The sequence below is a fragment of the Pseudophryne corroboree genome, chromosome 8 (genome assembly GCF_028390025.1).
Source record: "Pseudophryne corroboree isolate aPseCor3 chromosome 8, aPseCor3.hap2, whole genome shotgun sequence".
NCBI lineage: Eukaryota > Metazoa > Chordata > Amphibia > Anura > Myobatrachidae > Pseudophryne > Pseudophryne corroboree.
The window spans coordinates 333,134,928-333,155,973 of NC_086451.1; the positions used below are offsets into that span (position 1 = coordinate 333,134,928).

A 21,046-nucleotide genomic window follows, 5' to 3' on the forward strand; every position below is an offset into this window, starting at 1 on the left:
AGGATCTGTACTACACATGCTCTGTACAGGTCCTGCACATGCACCAGCCATCGGTACTTTGTATCTCATGCCCCAGATACGTTGGGAACTACATCCAGCCCAATGTCATAATTGTAGCTTTTTCACTCCTTTGATTGCCATTTGGCTGACGGGCTAGTCTCTTGTGTGTGTCATGCTGGCAGCTCGTATTTACTATAGTGCACTGCATTGTGAATGGAAACCCAGAAGTTAAACTTCAGGAGTGAAAGAACTGCATTGGAAATATAGAGCACGAGGAACAGTTACAAATCCTACATTTTGCTTCTTCTAGCTCCCTGGACTCCTCTGTTTCATAGCATTCCATATGAAGCTAAACAGTTCTAAAATCATAAACTATATCAGTGTTACAGTTGTCAGAATTCTATGAACATAACAAATCTGAGTTAAAGATATTCCTAGGCAAAATCTTGGACTCTCTTGGAAAATCTAGGAAGGGGGACACCAAAACATGTTTATTTGGCATCATAAAATGGCCACAACAGCCTGTATTTATACAACAGTGAGTAAGGCTCTTTACCGTGGTGTATTAGGAGAGAATGGGGCCTGTGTGCAGTCTCCACCCGGGTCTCCTCCTCCTTAGCTAGCCGTGCATTAGTGAGCACTGAATCTGGTGCTGTGCCAGTGTCTACTGCTCATGGCAGGTCTGCGGGGAAATGGCATAGTGCCCATTGTCTTGCCAATTTTTCTATTGTGCATGTGAAGAACACCTGGAAAATGGCTGCCACACCATGATTTGTGTAGCACGAGAGTTACAGCCTGCCAACATTGGAGAGGTAAGTTTTGAAGAAATGAGTGCAGTGTGGGCCCCTGCACCTAGAGACCCATGCACAACACACCCCCTGCACCCAGTATAGATACGCCACTGGTTTTTCATCTTTAGCTAGAGCATGCTGTGTACTGTAGCAGTTGTGGTACATATTCGCTCAGATTGCTAACGACTAATCTAGATATGTTGATAGATAGATGTGTCAGTGTGTTAGTAATGTTTATTTCTACCACATCTGCTAGGAGATGTAACAGGAAGAATCTATCACTTCTACTTGTAGCCCTGTAGTTGCCATATTGACAATATTTCATATTAACAGGAGCTGCTGAAATATAGCATTAACTCGGATAGAGTCCAAGAATTACAAGAAGCTCTGGTTTCCATGCTGGATTTATTAAAGTCAGTGAATGACTCCATGCATCAGATTGCTATAACAGGATATAATGTAAGTGCTGTATGGGTAGTTTATTACGATTGCAGCAGTTTAGACATACTGTAAAAACCATATTACATGTTAATGCTAATGCATGACCAGAAAGGGCATGTTTAATAATAAAGTTTTGTTTCTTTTTCAAGAACACTTTTCAGCTGCCAGTTGTGAGAACTTGTGTGCTTTTGCTGCATTATATTTTATTAGATTTTCCGATAATGGTACGTTATCAGCTAAATTCTAATAAGAGATATTTTTATACAAAATTCTGGTGGGAGCAAGACAATGTGAAAGCTAATTTTGTGATCAGTATACGCTTATTTCACACACCTCTCTAGGTAAAAGTGTAGCATAGCTGATAACAGCAAGTATCACCATGAGGCAAGGTTCAGGTGGCAGAGTTCTAGAGGCAGCAGAGATAAGTCCCTTCACAGCTTTCCTCATGCTGCTAGCAGGATAAGGCCATGGTCATCTATCACCGTTAGTTTCTTCCCATAATTACAGGGACCCATTTATCAACGAGTTTTAGCTATTTAAAACTTGTTGCGCAGGATAACATGTGCTCCAGCCAATCTACTTCCAGCGGTTATTTTTTTTCAAACATATGACAGCGAGGAGCTGATTGGTTGGAGCACCGTTTACTGTAACATACGCAGTAATGAGTTTTAAATTGCTAAAACCCATCGATAAATGGGCCCCATACAGTAGTATCACAGTGTTGCTGTTGGTCACTCGTATTGTCATGTTCAAACAAGTGCAAACTCCGTTAAGAGCTTTGTTAGATGTGCTCCCCCATGCACTTCAGGGAATTAGAGAAAAAACGTGATGTTACTTACCATGGGGCCTAATTCAAGGCTGATTGCAAAACAACATTTTCCTCTAGTGGCAAAACCAAGGTGGTCATTCCGAGTTGTTTGCTCGCTAGCTACTTTTAGCAGCAATGCAAACGCAAAGCTGCTGCCCTCTGGGAGTGTATCTTAGCATAGCAGAATTGCTAACGAAAGATTAGCAATTCTGCTATTAAGTATTTCCTTGTTTCTGAGTAGCTCCAGACCTACTCCTAGATTGCGATCACCTCAGTCCGTTTAGTTCCTGGTTTGACGTCACAAACACGCCCAGCGTCCGGCCAGCCACTCCCCCGTTTCTCCAGCCACTCCTGCGTTTTCTGCTGGCACGCCTGTGTTTTTTATCACACTCCTGGAAAACGCACAGTTACCACCCACAAACACCCACTTTCTGTCAATCATTCTCCGATCAACAGAGCGACTGAAAAGCTTAGTTCGCCCGTGACTAAAATAGCATAGTTTTGTGTAAAATTGCTTAGCGCGTGCGCCCTGTGGTGCATACGCATGCGCAAAACTGCCGGATTTTAGCCTATTAGCAGTGAGCGAACAACTCGGAATGACCACCCATGTGCACTGTAGGTGGGGCAGATATAACATGTGCAGAGAGAGTTAGATTTGGGTGGGTTATTTTGTTTCTGTGCAGGGTAAATACTGGCTGCTTTATTTTTACACTGCAATTTAGATTTTGAACACACCCCACCCAAATCTAACTCTCTCTGCACATGTAATATCTGTCCCACCTGCACTGCACATGGTTTTGCCCATTAGAGAAAAATGTTGTTTTGCAATCAACCTTGAATTAGGCCCATAGAGTAGAAACATGTTGCGATAGTTGTCTCTGTGCACTTGTTCCAGCAGTCACTATGAGGAAAGCAGTGGTCACTGCTGACTACTACAGGTAAGGCAATATTGGGAGAGAAGGATGATGCACTATGAACTTGAAAGGTTTATCCTCAGAGGAGCTAGGGCTGATTTGCAATGGCACTGCTGATTTGCAATGGCACTGTGTTGATTTGTAGCTGCACTGTGTAAACTGGCATTTCTGCATTCTCTGAAATAAACATATACATAGCCTCATATGATATAATTGTCACTTGAATGAAAGAAGGGACGTATATGCTTATACATTCTACAACCAGCTGTGTATTGTGTTTGTGGTTTTGTTATCTTTGGATATTTGGAGGAATTGTTTTGACAAACCATACAATAATAAATATATTAAAAAGTTTAAGAAAGTGTTATGAAATTCTATTTACACAAGTTTTCAACACCCCCATCTTTCCAGGTTATTTTTACATTTATGCAGTGTAATGTCTCTGATAGTAAAGCATAGAATAAATAAACATTTGGAGATAAATAAACTAATCATAGAATAATTTTGTTTAACAAAATGTTAGCAAACTTTTTGACTCATCAAAGTAGCCCCTTTAGCAGATATAATTGCCGAACACACTCATTGCAGTCTTTCTGTTATGGAAATGAAATATTGTTCGGGAAGTTCTTCCCAGCATTGTTGCAGAAGTGCCACAAATGTGTTTCACTTGTAGACTGCTTTGTATTCACCCTTCTGTCCAGCTCAGTGGGTTTTAGGTCTGGGGGCTGTACTGGCCAATTCATGATTTGAAGCTTACAGTCTTGTTGTTTTCCTCAGAGGCAGCTCTGACATGGAAAAAACTCTTGACCAGGCATAGACCAGATGGTATTGCGTGGCACTGCAAAAGGCTGTGGTAGCTTTTGGTCCAGTGTGCAAATCACAGAGATCCTGCAAACTAGCTCCTGACCATTACATTTCCTCCTTCATGTTTGACAGTTGGAATCACAGGGGTTTGTTTACTAAGTAGCGGCTTGTAAAATCCACTTTAAGCCCAAAATGTAAAAAGGCAATGCTTTTAATAGTAAAACATGGGGTGTTAAACTCTCCAGGAACCTGAAACTTTTACAAGCTACCAGTTAGTACGGATGTGTCTCTGTACATCTTTGCCCTAGATGCAAAAGCATCACTGGATAAAGATAGCGCACGCACCCGCTGTCAAACGAAACCACATCGATGCGGCCGCAGGCAGGGGGACTAGGTTGCTCCTGTTGCCTGTGTACGGAGGGGGAGCCGGCTGCAGTTTAAAGGACCGTGTAGTGGTATGCTATGCTCCTGCTACCCGTAGTTATGACTGGTGTAATAGGGCGTCAATCGTGGGAGCGTGTGTACGCACGCACTCACGATTAGTAGCACATCAAGGGGGTTGTGGTGGCTAAGCCGCTGTTTTGGAACAAGATGTGTGATGACACATCTGTAAATATACTCCACACATCGGGGAACTATCCTTTCGTCTATTATACAGCATGCAAAAAAACTGCGTGATTAACCAAAGATTTAGGAGTCTGTTCATGAGGTAGCGAAAAGTGTGGAGAAGTGAGCCAGTGAAGAAGTTGCCCATGGCAACCAATCAGCATTACAGTAACATTTATAATTTGCATACTATTCAATTGTACAGAGCAGCTAATTGGTTGCCATGGATAACTTTTCCGCAGGCTTACTTCTCCACTCTTTTCACTGCTTCATGAAGAGACCCTGTAACGTTTAATTCATCTATTAGTCTATGGGGCGGTGCTTCATGGGCCAGGCAAGCCTCTTTATCATTGCTGCAGCACAGCTGGAAGTCCTTAACCCATTACTTGTTCACTGAAAAAGTTTTTTTTTCTTTTATAACACTGAAATCTACATTATTTTGTCAGTTGTTTTCTATTCCTAACTGCTGAAATGTCAATATAAACTAGTAAAATGGGGGTGTTCTAAAACTTTTGACCAGTAATTTACATTAAACAGCAAAAAAACCATTCCCATTTTGTATGAATCGTGTAGTATCAGTTCAGGTCTTTTGTTATTGGCTGAGCTAAAAGATCTTAACATGTATAGTTTGGAGGAGAGAAGGGAAAGGGGGGACATGATAGAAACTTTCAAATATATCAAGGGTCTTAACAAAGTTCAGGAGGGAAACATTCTTCAAAGGAAGAGAAATATTAGAACTCGAGGACATACACTGAAACTGGAGGGGGGGAGGTTCAGGGGAAATTTAAGGAAAAATTACTTCACAGAAAGGGTAGTGGATAAGTGGAATAGTCTCCCATCAGAGGTGGTAGAGGCTAAGACTGTAGAGCAATTTAAACATGCTTGGGATAGGCATATGAATATCCTTACAAAGAATTAAGGTTCAAAAAGGGTTGAAATTACCTAAAGGATAAAAAAAAAGGGGCAGACTAGATGGGCCAAGTGGTTCTTATCTGCCGTCAAATTCTATGTTTCTATGTTTCTATGTAAATCACACAGTGGGAGGACACCAGATGAGGCCTGCTGCTTGGAGGGTCAGGAGTGATATAGATTAGGGTTTAGGCTGTCTAGTGTTAAAAATGTCCAATTCCTATACTTTACCAAGTCTTCGGTTGCAGTGGGTCTCAGATTTGAGTGAAATTACAAAGGAGGAATGGCAGGAGGCTCTAGGAAATATTAGATATGCCACTAACTCAATGAGATTCCAGCAAATCCAACTCTTTTTGGTACATAGAGTATACATGACCCCTCTACGGCTCTTTCGTATTGGAGGAAGAGTAGATGGGAGTTGTCCTAAGTGCACCCTAGAAGAAGGGACTTTTTGGCATATGTTATGGACATTCCCCATTTTTGTTACATTTTTGAAGGCAATTATTGTGGTTATTGTCTCCATCGGGATAGCCTGCGATATGCTCACTCCTGCTGCTTGTATATTATCAATAATTAACGAAGAACATCTTGATAAAAGGGCCAGACATTATGTTTTTTGCCTCTGCTCAATTGCCAAGGTTTGTATTGGCAGAACTTGGATGGCCCCCAGCGGCCCCTCACTGGCCATATGGAAATCTTTAGTTAACAACACTATCCAGCATGAAAAATATATATACTTATCAAGGAATGGGGAACTGAAGTTTCATAGTATTTGGGATAGATGGCTGGATTCAGCGCATGCTCACCAACCCTGAGTAACGGGGTAGACTTACTAATACAACCTACGCCAATACAGTTATAACTATAACAGCTGGGTATGATAATATATTACTAGACACTACCTGTTTCGGCGCAGATAATCAACAATTCTTGTCCTTGTACCAAGCATGATCTTTTATTCCGATGTTTGTAAATTGAGACTGTACAGATTATTTCTTTTATAAACGCTTTTTATTTTGTTGTTTGTTATGTTACAATGTTTGCACTTTCTATGTAAAATCCAATAAAAACCATCAAATTAAAAATAAAAAAAAATCTCCATTTGCTTCAAACTGCATTTTTATATGCTAAATGATTCAACACAAAAAGACACCTGCATTATTTTGATTCCAGACAGAATGATCATGATGATGTAAAACATATAATGTAGCATAAGAAAATACATGTGGCGCTTTATAGCTAAAATTGATTTGTGCGGCTGCCAAGAAGGAGAGTTCCCACCCATTTGTCCTGTTTATCTACAGTATGAAAATGTGTACATTTCTAACAAGGCATATTTAGGGGGGTGTAGTGTGGTATGTCGGCTGTCGGTGTCCCTGCACACAGCATACTGGCCCCGGAATCCTGACTGCCGGCATACCGACAGCTGGGCGAGCGCAAATGAGCCCCTTACGGGCTCGATGCGCTCGCCATGCTGCGGGCACGGTGACGCGCTATGCGCGCCACGCTATCTATTCTCCCTCCAGGGGGTTCGTGGACCCCCAAGAGGGAGAAAAAGATGTCGGTATGCCGTCTGTCGGGATTCCGGCGCCGGTATACTGTGCGCCGGGACCCTGACAGCCGGCAAACTGAAGACCACCCTATTTAGGACAATGTCTAAGATGTGCCATAATGTACAGTATAGGTTGTCTGTTGTGATATCTGTTTAATGTGTAGTTTTATGTTTGTACTCTTCAATGTCTACAAATTTTCTTATAGCAGTAAAATGATAGTTACCCAGGGATACAGTGATAGGCAACCTGATACACTTTCGGGGGGTGGCACATTTGGACCTTTGTTATGTCAAAAGCCTTCAAAAGGGGATGTAGTTATGTTGCCGGCAGTCGGGATCGTGGCGGTCTGGTAACTGGCGCCGGAATCCTGACCACTGACAATGCCGTCAGGCGCAATCCCAGCTAACAGGGGCTATTCCCACTTGTGGGTGTCCACGACACCTATAGAGTGGGAATAGAACCTGTGGCGAGTGCAGCGAGCCACCGAGCCCGCAGCGTGGCGAGCACAGCGAGCCCGCAAGTAGCTTCGTTGCACTCGTCCCCTGCCAACATTCTAGTGGCCGGGATTCTGGCGTCGGTATGCTGACCGCCTGGATCCCGGCTGCTGGCATCCCAACCCTTCAAAAGGGCTGCACATTAAGGGGCCTTTGTTCAGGGATGTATACAAGCTACATTGTTTGCAGTGGAGTGATTATCGATGGTCTGCGCTTGTGCCGCGATACACTTGCTCCTGCGGTCACAGAGAACATTTATTCGCAAAGCGATTGGCAGTCAGGAACCATTTGGGGGAGGTAATGGGGGAGTGGTGGAAAAACACAGGCGTGTTACTGCTTGTTAAACAAAAGGTTTTGAAAGCGCACTAGACCTGTGGAAAGTAGCCACAGATAATTTCAACTCTCTAGGAGTTACTCAGTAATGTCTAGACCAACATAAAGGCTCAATTGGTGTGATACCTATGGCACTGGGTTGGTGGTGCTGCCAGGAAATTAGTTCAACAAACTGGAAAGGGTAGACCTGCAAGTGAGCAGGACAAAAGAAGACTAAAAGTCTAACCCGGGGCACGCTTTCTGTATCTATAGATTTAAAATTTTACTTTTATTATTACTCGATAAGGTATCCGGACTCCAGGTCGACAACAAAAAGGTCGACACACCTTAGGTCAACGCCAATTGGCCGACACACCTTAGGTCGACATGGACAAAAGGTCGACATGGACAAAAGGTCGACAGGAACAAGGTCAACATGGAAAAAGGTCGACATGAGTTTTTCACAATTTTTTTCTTTTTTGGAACTTTTTCATACTTAACGATCCATGTGGACCACGATTGGAACGGTAATCTGTGCCGAGCGGAGCGAAGGCACCATGCCCGAAGCATGGCGAGAGAAGCGAGCCATGCGAGGGGACGCGGTGCACTAATTGGGGTTCCCGGTCACTCTACGAAGAAAACGACACCAAAAAAACATAAAAAAACTCATGTCGGCCTTTCTCCATGTCGACATTGTTCCTGTCGACCTTTTGTCCATGTCGACATTTTGTCAATGTCGACCTAAGGTGTGTCAACCAATTGGCGTCGACCTAAGGTGTGTCGACCTTTTTGTTGTCGACCTGGAGTCCCAGACCACTTGATAAAACTGTAAGTTACACAAAATCACTAGTTAATAGTATAAGACAAGATTAATACATAAATATTAGGCCACAAGGCCATTCATAGAAATATATTGAATAGTAAGTTCTAACTAATGTGGCAGACCTTCCTCTGCCATGAGCGGAAATATTGATCGGTAATAATGCTCTAAGTATTCATGTGGTGAAAACGCCTATAGCACATACCAGTGATACCATATATGGGTGTGCTGGTTCACCACATAAATTGACGAGCACCAATGTTTAAATTATATTCTCTCCCACGGTCTATAACCAGATTACCAAAATGATAGGGAGAGTGAGCTTCACTGTGCGAGATTCCAAACCACCAGATTTGATTTCAAAAACATCCGCACACAATTTGTGTAAGCTACATGTCATGAATGCAGGTGAGGTTGAAATGGTGAGGTTGAAATCAAGCAATATCAAACCTATCCACATCTGTAGAGGGTTTTCATCATCATTTATGTGGATTTTATGCACCTCAAACCTCCATTCAGAATTCATATCAAACTGCACCATATAATATACAAAAGTAGATTACACTGTATGTCATTCACAATCAATTTCATCCCTGTGTGGGGTTTTGTATGTGCTTCAAACCCCAATTGTGAATAGGTAGAGCCGTAGGTCTCCTTCATGGGGAGTGCAGCTCAGCTGAAAATAGTGCACAGTTTATCATTTGTGTGGGGTTTGTATGTACTTCAGACCGTCATTCAGAATTTATATCCATCTGCACAGTATATTGTAGATAAATAGAGAGTGCTACATGTCATTCATAATCAATTTCAGTTCAGAATTCATATCAATCTATACACCACGATATAAATAAATGGATAACATTGCATGTCATTCATAATTAATTTCATTACTGTGTAGAGTTAGAGAGCGCTACATGTCATTCATAATCAATTTCAATTCAGAATTCATATCAATCTGTACACCACAATATGAAAAAATGAATAGCATTGCATGTCATTCATAATTAATTTCATCACTGTGTAGAGTTTGTATGTGCTTCAAACCACAGTTGTAAATCAGTAAAACAGTGGACTTCCTTCATGGAGAGTACAACTCAGCAGGAGATAGTGCACAATTTTGAGTACCCTATATCAAGATTTTGGATTCAGCATTTAAAGTAATTCACAGAATTTTTGAATAAGATAGAAAAGAATACCAGAGTATTGGAAGGTGCAGACCTTCTGCTGTCTCAACATCTGCTTAAAGCATCGAATGTCGGGATGAGAGAGGCCTGTCTCCTTCACCACGGTATTGAATAAGAAAAATAGAGGCACCCACTTCTGCTTTTCCAATCTTGCTGCTCAGAGCCCTCTGTTGCTCAAAACATTGCAGAGTAGCCCGGCTGCTGGAATGAGAGAGTGCGTACATAGAAAATAAATCACACAGTTATTGAGTTTAGGTAGAATAGAATTTAGTACCGGGGTACTTGAAGGGTAAGACCTTCTGCTGTCCCAATATCTGCTGCTGGCATCGAATATCGGGATGAGAGGGGCCCGTTCCCTTCACCTCGGTATGAAATAGGAAAAGTAGAGGTCTCACTTCTGCTTTTCCAATATTGCTGCTCAGAGCCCCCTGTAGGCGACCAAGTGACCAAGCTCTAGGAGCGAAGCGTACGTCTTCTTCCAGTTCCGGTAGGTCGGGTCCGACTTCCGGTTGCGGACCCTGGACGCCGGAGGCTTCCCATTGTGCGCGGACCATCAGATGCTTGTTATTGCTACCACACCAGCCCTTTTACCCACAGATAAGTAGTGCCAGACACTGCATGGCAGCATTATAGCCAGCAGTAATTTTAGTCCGATGCACCACATTTACGTTTATATTATATATTTTCACATTGATGTGGTTACAGTACATATTTTGTGTTAGATTCCACCTTATGTCCTACATTTGTGTATTGGGTAATATGTGGTAAATATAAATACTGCATGGAAGTATTGTAGCAAATAGCAATTTCAGACTGGTGCACCACAGGTACCACATATATTCAGATTAATATGGTTATAGTATATTTTCTGTGCCAAACTTTACAACTCGGCAGTATTAATATGGTCTATTAGTCAATTCCCTATACTTTAACATAGAGAGACTTGCAGAATCATTTTCATCTTATATTGCTCTCTATTCATCTTATTTATATAGGTACTCACTCTCTCATTCCAGCAGCCGGGCTGCTCTGCAATGTTATGTAGCAACAGAGAGCTCTGAGCAGCAAGATTGGAAAAGCAGAAGTGGGTACCTCTATTTTTCTTATTCAATACCGTGGTGAAGGAGACAGGCCTCTCTCATCCCGACATTCGATGCTTTAAGCAGATGTTGAGACAGCAGAAGGTCTGCACCTTCCAATACTCCGGTATTCTTTTCTATCTTATTCAAAAATTCTGTGAATTACTTTAAATGCTGAATCCAAAATCTTGATATAGGGTACTCAAAATTGTGCACTATCTCCTGCTGAGTTGTACTCTCCATGAAGGAAGTCCACTGTTTTACTGATTTACAACTGTGGTTTGAAGCACATACAAACTCTACACAGTGATGAAATTAATTATGAATGACATGCAATGCTATTCATTTTTTCATATTGTGGTGTACAGATTGATATGAATTCTGAATTGAAATTGATTATGAATGACATGTAGCGCTCTCTAACTCTACACAGTGATGAAATTAATTATGAATGACATGCAATGTTATCCATTTATTTATATCGTGGTGTATAGATTGATATGAATTCTGAACTGAAATTGATTATGAATGACATGTAACGCTCTCTATTTATCTACAATATACAGTGCAGATGGATATAAATTCTGAATGACGGTCTGAAGTACATACAAACCCCACACAAATGATAAACTGTGCACTATTTTCTGCTGAGCTGCACTCCCCATGAAGGAGGCCTACGGCTCTACCTATTCACAATTGGGGTTTGAAGCACATACAAAACCCCACACAGGGATGAAATTGATTGTGAATGACATACAGTGTAATCTACTTTTTTATATTATATGGTGCAGTTTGATATGAATTCTGAATGGAGGTTTGAGGTGCAAAAAATCCACATAAATGATGATGAAAACCCTCTACAGATGTGGATAGGTTTGATATTGCTTGATTTCAACCTCACCTGCATTCATGACATGTAGCATACACAAATTGTGTGCGGATGTTTTTGAAATCAAATCTGGTGGTTTGGAATCGCGCACAGTGAAGCTCACTCTCCCTATCATTTTGGTAATCTTGTTATAGACCATGGGAGAGAATATAATTTAAACATTGGTGCTCGTCAATTTATGTGGTGAACCAGCACACCCATATATGGTATCACTGGTATGTGCTATAGGCGTTTTCACCACATGAATACTTAGAGCATTATTACCGATCAATATTTCCGCTCATGGCAGAGGAAGGTCTGCCACATTAGTTAGAACTTACTATTCAATATATTTCTATGAATGACCTTGTGGCCTAATATTTATGTATTAATATTGTCTTATACTATTACCTAGTGATTTTGTGTAACTTACAGTTTTATCAAGTAATAATAAAAGTTACATTTTAAATCTATAGATACAGAAAGCGTGCCCCGGGTTAGACTTTTAGTCTTCTTTTGTCCTGCTCACTTGCAGGTCTACCCTTTCCAGTTTTTTACTGCTTGTGACTGTGATCCCCTACGCAATAGAAATGACTTCCGGTATTATTACCTGTGGCCACGCTATGTGGCATTAGGGCTACCCAGATGGTCATTACTTGCCTAGCATGCGTCTGATGGTTACATCATTGGACACAAGTAACGGATTGGAGATGCCGATTATGGGTGTATCTAAATACCTCACAGCGGCATTTGCATTTGCATATTTTCGCATAGCCGATACGTACAAATTTTGCAGCATTTGTGTACATCTCCGAATAAGGCCCAATCTCAGAGGTAACTTAAATTATTACAGTTAATCAATAAAAGAAACACATATGTGCAGTAATATATGAGAATACTTTCCAAACAAACATTACAAGCTGTAGCAAAAAGCATGCCAACACAGCAGTAATGAGCTGGGGGCTGCAAGTGAAGTCTTGGAGGGCCACATGTGGCCCCCCAGGGCTGCCTGTAGTGTCTGTAGTAATCAGTGGTAGATTTTACCTAAATCTGCAACTGTGAGTGAGCCAGATGCCGCACTGGCTTCAATGTGACTGGCAGTGACTTCCTATTGAAAGTCCTACCTGACAGTCACCTGTAGGACAGGCAGTCCCTCTGGGACTGCCAGACCAGGCTGCGATAAGCAGAGAGCTGATTTCCTGTAGGAAGCCACTCCCTGTTTATTGTCAGCCCAACCCACTTCTATGGGCTGCTGTGGAGGGTTGAGCATGTGTAGTCAAGCCACCGCTTGTGCGCATACGCCGGTCCTGGTGCCTGTCAGTTCTACTGTGCAAGTGCCGGGACTCGGCTGACGGCGGGACCAGGGCAGCGCGTCAGGTTGAGGGGATGATGCAGCACGTCCTGCAGCAGCCCCACTCCGCCGCCCAGGTAGGAGCTGCTGTTGGTAGTAATACATATGTATTAAGGTATGTTACACGTTTTGCTCTTATTGAAGTATTTGTTTTTGCCTTGTAGGGAGATATAAGTGATCTGGGCAGAATACTAATGCAAGGCTCTTTTAGTGTGTGGATCACTCATAAGAAGAGACCGACAAAGATGAAGGAACTTGCCCGCTTTAAGCCAATGCAGAGACACCTGTTCCTCTATGAGAGAGCATTGGTGTTCTGCAAAAGGAGAGAGGAGCATGGAGATGGACATGATAAAACGCCATCATACAGTTTTAAGCACTATCTGAAGGTATTGTACTTACATACATTCAGCACTGAGCCATACTATACCAGTAAGCACAAACATATAAACTGCTCTGTGTCCCCTGCTAGATGAATGCTGTTGGCATCACAGAAAATGTCAAAGGTGATAATCGCAAGTTTGAAATTTGGTACAGCGGGCGAGAAGAGGTTTATGTTGTACAGGTGTGTTATCCTATAGAGAAGCATGTATAATAAACCATGTCTGATGCTCCATAGTTTCACTTACTGTAATATTAAAGGGGAACGCGCCAGTTGGTTCCGGTATGAAAGATAGATAGTGTCTAGTTAGACAGTCAATAGATAGACACCATATGTTAGACAGACATTAGATCGCCAGGTCAAAAGGTCGATAGGGTCAAAAGGTCGACATGAAAATGGTCGATGTTAAAAAGGTAGACACCATGTTTTTTACATTTTTGTGGTTTGTGTGGATAGTTTTGTCATCTGGGACCCCCAATTGTAGAAAGGCATACCCTCGCGGGGCTCGCTTCGCTCGCCACGCTTCGGCCACGGTGGCTCGCTGCGCTCGCCGCAAGGTTTATAACCAACTCTATGCCGACATGGATAAAGTGTGAAATAATCCAAAAACATGTTACATTAAAAACAACAACATTTGTCTATCTTTTTTATGTCGAACATTTTCATGTCGACCTTTTGACCATGTCGACATTTTGACCTGTCAACCTTTTCCATGTCGACCTTTTGACCCTGTCGACCTAATGTCTGTCTAATATATGGTGTCTATCGACTGTCTAACTAGACACTGTCTATCTATCAAACGGATAGGGCGCCAGTTGTGCCATCCACGCAGATGTAGTAGAACGTTTGGGATCTGTCCCCCATATTTGTTATCCAGCTTGCAAGAACCATCACATTATTAGACAGTGCACAGCGCTATTCAGTAGTTGTCAGCTAGTTACCCGAGTTCTGATTGGTATGTGCTGCTGCCGTCCAATGCTGCCTGACCTTACTCAGTCTGTTGATAACTTGACAGCTTTTACAAATACCGAATCATTATGGGGACATGACCATCCTTTTGGTGAGAGTGGCCATGCCACCAATGGGTGTGTTTAGCCTACGTACACCAATTTTTTAGCTGCACACCATAAAGGCTCCCACATTCAATGTGTGTGGCAGTGGAAATACCTCCCGACCACTGTGCATATCGGGACATTCGTCATGTCAAAACATTGCAGGGATTATTGGAAGGTTTGAATGTTTGAATGTTTTGCAGAGAAGAAGCATTTATCATCAGCCCTACACTGGATCCCCTGCCCCTTTAGAATCCAATTGAAATTTTCACACACTCACAGAGCCCCCCACCATATCCTCTCTTTATTTACATCTCTGACCTTATCTCTCTTCATACTCCCGCCCGTCCTCTTCGCTCCACAAATGACCTGATTACCTCCATCTCTTCCCTCTAAGATTTTGACTGTTCTGCTCCATACCTATGAAACTCTCTCCTTTTCATTCTCTCCACCTCTCTACAAAACTTCTTATGGGCTCTCAAGAAACAATTCTTTATCAGAGCCTTCCAGCTCTCATCCTAACTCACTGCTTCGTGCTTCTTGCTCATCCCCTCTGTGTCACACCTGTCTGCCCCTCTCTTTTAGATTGAAAGCTCTCAAGAGCAGGACCCTCTTCCCTCGTGCTTTTCCTTCCCTCACTTATATCATTATCCCCTCTCCACTGACTACAACAGCACCCAGCTGCTTATTTGGGTAGTACAGTATGACTGCTAATGCAGCAATGTTTATAAACTTTGACCATGTCTTAAGGTGGATACACACCAGGAACGTGCTGTGAGGTAAATGGCTCAGGAGGCACTGGCTAGCACCAGAGCCAGATTTACACACAATATATGAGCCAAAGTGTTCATGTGGGCATTATACACAGGTGCAGTAGTATAAACTCCTAGAAATTTGGTGAGATTTGATCAGAGATGTGCAGAAAAGATAGGCAGACGAGGCACTGCCTCACCTGCCATAGACTTTTTACTCCAGAGTTTATAAAAATGACTAGATTAATACAAAGAAGATATTTCTATGTATTTTACATATACTTTATATAGTCAAAATTCTGGTCCAAATGTTAATATGTCAGGAATGGCTGTGCCTCGCTCCACCCACCGTCACTGGGACACACATAAAGATATATCTGCAGATGGTACACACTGACAAACCACCACTGCTATCTGCAGATATATCTGTTGTTGAGCACATTGGCCAATTCTTCTTTCCTCTGTGTACACTGGAAGATTGTTGTCATGAAATGTGGCAAATATTTCTGCAATGTACATAATGGGCAGGCCTTCTAGAGAGCAAACATGTAAAGGAAATAGGCCTTTTTACCTCTGTGTTCTCTCCCACTGTCTTTTCCTCACTCCTTCCATCTCCAAATCTCTCCAAAGCATAACCAGCCACGGAATCTTTGTGCCGGACTTGGTTAAAAAAAATACGGAAACATAACTTGTAGAGGTTACCCATATTTAATGAACCAGCAGTGGGCCCTTGGAGCCAGCCCTGGTTCTAATAATACAGGAAAAAATTGAGTAGGTGGTCTCCTCTGCTTTTAGAACCAGCACCAGGCTCATCTAGCAGTAGGGGTAATGCCACAGCCAGGGGACACACTTGATGGGTTCCATGGTCAAAGGATTCATCCCCCCAACTAGTCAGCCCAGGGATGCTTAGGCAAGTGCTACCCCCTCCCCCCCCAATAAAGGGTTCCCCCCTGTGATCGCGCTGTTCAAAAGAAATTGTGGGTCCCAGGGACCACTCACTTTTAAAAAATTGGGGTCCTACTCAACTAGTTTTGGGTCCCACCGCATATTATGGGGAATGAGGGCAGACAGCAGTTGGGACAGTGCTGGGGGACAAGGAGACGGTTAGGTGGCAGGCAGTACTGGCGGTAGGAAGGGAGTAAGGGTTGATAGCAGTTTGGACAATAATGGGGGAAAGGAGGGGTTTGGGGCAGGCAGTACTGGGGGCAGTGCTGGGGCTAGGGAGGGGGTAAGGGTAGATAACAGTTGGGGCAGTAATGGTGGCAAAGAGGGGATTAGGGCCAGGCAATACTGGGGGAGTGATGGGGGTAGGGACGGGGTAAAGGTAGATAGCAGTTGGGGCAGTACTCAGGGCAAGAAGGATGTTAGGGTCAGAAAGTGCTGGGGGCATGGAGGGGGTATGGGTAGAAAGCAGTACTGGGGGAAAGGAGGGGGTTAGGGCCAGGCAATAGAATCTCTGTAGTGACAGGGGGTATGTGTATATATATATATATATATATTTAAAATAATTGCTGACTAGAGGACAGACTCCCCTTCCCCCCCACGACCGTGGCGAATATAGAGTTCCTTGGCAAGTACAGTATATATCCCCTGTACATTAATACATTTTATATATATATATATATATATATATATATATATATATATATATATATTGTACAGGAATAGATGGCGCTAGGAGACTTTACAGTGCATAAAGTGCTTTAATGCATTTTTCTACGTTTCGGGGTCACAGCCCCTTCGTCAGGATGTGAACCCGAAACTTAGAAATATGCATTAAAGCACTTTATGCACTGTAAAGTCTCCTAGTGCCGCCTATTCCTGTACGCTGCATGTGGGGGAACCAGTTCTCTCATAGGAGGGCACAGTAGCAAGCTAATTGATTCCGTGGGGACGGATGGAGTGCCGGATCATATTGGAACATATATATATATATATATATATATATATATATATGTTATACACACACACATTAATGCCACTACACAGATCCTGGGCAGGTCAGTCACAGTACATACATAATATGTATGTATTTACATTACATTTTATAATGTTATCTATAGTCTCCCTGTAAAGGAAATGTTAAAATAAACACACACCAACTGTTTTATTTTATATTATTATATCATAATATTTTATTTCTGTGCACCTTCACCTGGGGGGGGCGGCTGCCTTTAAGCTCTTTTGCATGGCCTCCATGGGGCTCCCTCTTGCATCTTCATCTGTGATATTCACCTGGGGGGGGGGGGGGGGGGGAGTTGGGGGTGGTGGCGGCCATGCAAGCTCTTTTGCATTGTCTGCCGCCCACCCCGGATTCTTCAGGTGCACTTGCCAGCTCCTCCTCCACTGTCAGACTGCCTGCACCCTGTTTCGTACTGACTAATATAGCCAGGCCAATGTGGTGGGTCAATGACGCAGTGAGCAGCAGTTGGCTCACTGCAGCCATCTTGAATTTAAAAAATGGCACCGTGAGTAAGCCAATGACAGTTTGCGGTGCAAATTGGTAGCTTAATCAATCACGAGTGTTCCTCTTCCCGGGATTCCTACTGACTCTGCCATCTTCACCGCCGCTGGTATGTCCAGCTCGCCATCCCCTTACTACCGCCGCACTCCGCCTATCTAGGTGAGGACTGAACAGCCGACCTATCGCATGGCGGTGAGTCGGCCATACACACAGAACGATGCACTGTCTGCAGTATATTGGTCATCGCCTGTGCAGCAGGACCGATGCGATATGTCTATGAACAACGTAGTTCACAGATACTGTATATCATTTTTACATACCCGTCCATCAGCTAATCATATATTGGCCGATCAATTGATTGGCCAATATATCTGCCAGTGTGTACCCAGCATTACAATGCTTGGTACTGTAAAACACTTGTTTCTTGTTTTGTTCATACTATTTCTGTATACCTTGTAGGACGCTGCTGACCATTTGTGGTGCCATATAAAGGATAACAATAATAATTATAATGTGATACAGTTGTACAGTAATATTTTTGTTTCATCCCACAATGATTACTGTACCTAGGGGGCTATTCAGGTTTGTTAGCAAATCAAAAATGTTAGCAGTAGGTAAAAAAACATGTTGCACTGCAGGTGGGGCAGATGTAACATGTGCAGAGAGAGTTAGATTTTGGGTGGGTTGTCTTGTTTCTGTGCAGGGTAAATATTGGCTGCTTGATTTCTACACTGCAATTTAGATATCAGTTTGAACACACCCCACCCAAATCTAACTTTCTCTGCACATGTTACATCTGCCCCACCTGCAGTGCAACATAGTTTTGCCCAATTGCTGACAAACCTGAATAAGGCCCCTTATGTACCTTATCTAGCAATTGTTCCCCACACACTTTAAGCTAATTTCTACCTTCTGTTTTATAATATAGGATAATAATGATAGTGTATTGTAATATGCAGTTTAATTCGTGGAGAACAAAATTCCTCGCAATTGCTCCTCAGAACCAACCAGAAAGAGGGACACATGTTTTAAGCATTCAACTATTCATCGCCAAAAAGAAGCCCTATACTCTTTGCAGTGCAAACAAAAACGTTTTTATTATTTATTAAAACTACTTCCATGGAGCTATAATTGCAACATTAGTACTTAGTGTTTCCTTAGATATTGTGCAGTTACGGTTATTACATGTTTGCCAATTTGGACACAAATATAATCCAACATAGAAGACTTTAGCATTAGGCACAAAGTAAATAGTAGAGCAAGCCAGTCAATATTCAGTGGTTGTGTTGCCCAACAAATCGTCCTAAATTTGTCATTGTGAACCCCATATTGTGATGACCTACACACACATATGACTTATAAAACTTCATGTTATAATTCCGTACTTGTTTCTGTATCTCAGGCCCAAACAGCAGAACAGAAGGCAGCGTGGCTGAGTGAAATACGTAAGATATTGACCAGGCAGCGAGAAGTTATGAAAGGTATTGAGATACAGTATTGTACCTGCATTAGATGTGACATATACAGTATGTAAGTATGTGACTTCATACATTCATAGCCTGTCTCTGTTACAGTGGAGAAGCAGAAACACAGTCCGTTTTCAGACCAGGTTGTGCTGTCATCACAAATGAATGAGAGGTATGTTCAAAGTCAAAGTGGATGCACTTTGATTTCCTTTAGCACACTATTAGGTAAATGTATGAAGCAGTGATAAAAGTGGAGAAGTGAGCCAGTGGAGAAGTTGCCCATGGTAACCAATCAGCTGTCTGTATAATTTTATAGTATGCAAATTATAAATGTTTCTTCAATGCTGATTGGTTGCCATGGGCAACTCCACTGGCTCACTTCTCCACTCTTATCACTGTTTCATACTGTACGTTTACCCCAATGTGAGATCTACTAAGCTTTGAAATGAGTGGAGTAGTGAGCCAGTGGAGAAGTTGCCCATGGCAACCAATCAGCATTGAACTAACATTTATAATTTGCATACTGTAAAATTATACAGAGCAGCTGACTCACTTCTCCACTCTTTTCACTGCTTAGTACATCTCCCCCTAAGGGCTGTAAACTTTGTCCGGCTTTTTGCCATCCGGGAGAAACCAGCAGAGTCTGTCACACAGGACGGCTTTGAGCCGTGTGTGATGCTGTGCGTATGCGCAGCATTAGACACGGCTTGGGAAAAAACCGTTGTGTGTGAAAGCTCCCATTCACACACACGGTTTACTGGCTGCAAAGACGGCCAGGCGCCCATCCGGCAGCTGGACCTTCCAGTGGTGAGACCCGGCTGCAACCCGGCAGCCAGGCCGGGATCGTGCCGTGTGTAAGGACACATTGCGCTGCATGTGTCTTTACATCACGGCAGCGGTTTAAAGCCGGCCGGGTGTTTGCCGGGCGGCGCCAGCCGCCTCGTGTGTTTCGGCCCTAAGACTGTAGGGATGACAGTGGCAGCTACTGTACAGCTGAGTGTAAGCAATAGTTTTCTCTGACGTCCTAGTGGATGCTGGGGACTCCGTCAGGACCATGGGGATATAGCGGCTCCGCAGGAGACAGGGCACAATAATAAAAGCTTTAGGATCAGGTGGTGTGCACTGGCTCCTCCCCCTATGACCCTCCTCCAAGCCTCAGTTAGATTTTTGTGCCCGACGAGAAGGGTGCAATCTAGGTGGCTCTCCTGAGCTGCTTAGAATAAAAGTTTAAGTTAGGTTTTTTATTTTCAGTGAGTCCTGCTGGCAACAGGCTCACTGCTACGAGGGACTTAGGGGAGAGAAGAAAACTCACCTGCGTGCAGGATGGATTTGCTTCTTAGGCTACTGGACACCATTAGCTCCAGAGGGAGTCGGAACACAGGTCTCACCCTGGGGTTCGTCCCGGAGCCGTGCCGCCGACCCCCCTTACAGATGCCGAAGTTGAAGAGGTCCAGAGGTCCAGAAACAGGCGGCAGAAGACTTTCAGTCTTCATAAGGTAGCGCACAGCACTGCAGCTGTGCGCCATTGTTGTCAGCACACTTCACCAACAGTCACCAACTGTCACTGAGGGTGCAGGGCGCTGGGGGGGGCGCCCTGGGCAGCAATGTATAATACCTTTTTATGGCTAAAATACATCACATATAGCCCTTGAGGCTATATGGATGTATTTAACCCCTGCCAGATCTCACAAACTCCGGGAGAAGAGCCCGCCGAAAAGGGGGCGGGGCCTATTCTCCTCAGCACACGGCGCCATTTTCCTGCTCAGCTCTGCTGTGAGGAAGGCTCCCAGGCTCTCCCCTGCACTGCACTACAGAAACAGGGTTAAAACAGAGAGGGGGGGCACTTATTTGGCGATATGATTACATATATAAAAATGCTATAAGGGAAAACACTTGTATAAGGGGTTGTCCCTGTATAATTATAGCGTTTTTGGTGTGTGCTGGCAAACTCTCCCTCTGTCTCCCCAAAGGGCTAGTGGGGTCCTGTCCTCTGTCAGAG

General features: G+C 43.2%; 1 protein-coding gene across 5 annotated transcripts in view; it reads left to right on the forward strand.

Annotated features, from left to right (window-relative positions):
* The window catches only part of MCF2 (MCF.2 cell line derived transforming sequence), a 360,378-nt gene that overhangs the window by 277,842 nt on the left and 61,490 nt on the right, over nt 1–21,046 (forward strand). For 4 of the 5 annotated variants that reach the window (XM_063937417.1, XM_063937415.1, XM_063937416.1 and 1 more), the window contains 5 exons: nt 1,125–1,250; nt 13,099–13,320; nt 13,404–13,496; nt 18,984–19,062; nt 19,156–19,219. In XM_063937417.1, the coding sequence (XP_063793487.1) occupies nt 1,125–1,250; nt 13,099–13,320; nt 13,404–13,496; nt 18,984–19,062; nt 19,156–19,219 (584 nt within the window). Of the gene's footprint in view, nt 1–1,124; nt 1,251–13,098; nt 13,321–13,403; nt 13,497–18,983; nt 19,063–19,139; nt 19,220–21,046 lie in introns of all 5 variants that reach the window. The other variant, XM_063937419.1, reaches the window with a different exon arrangement.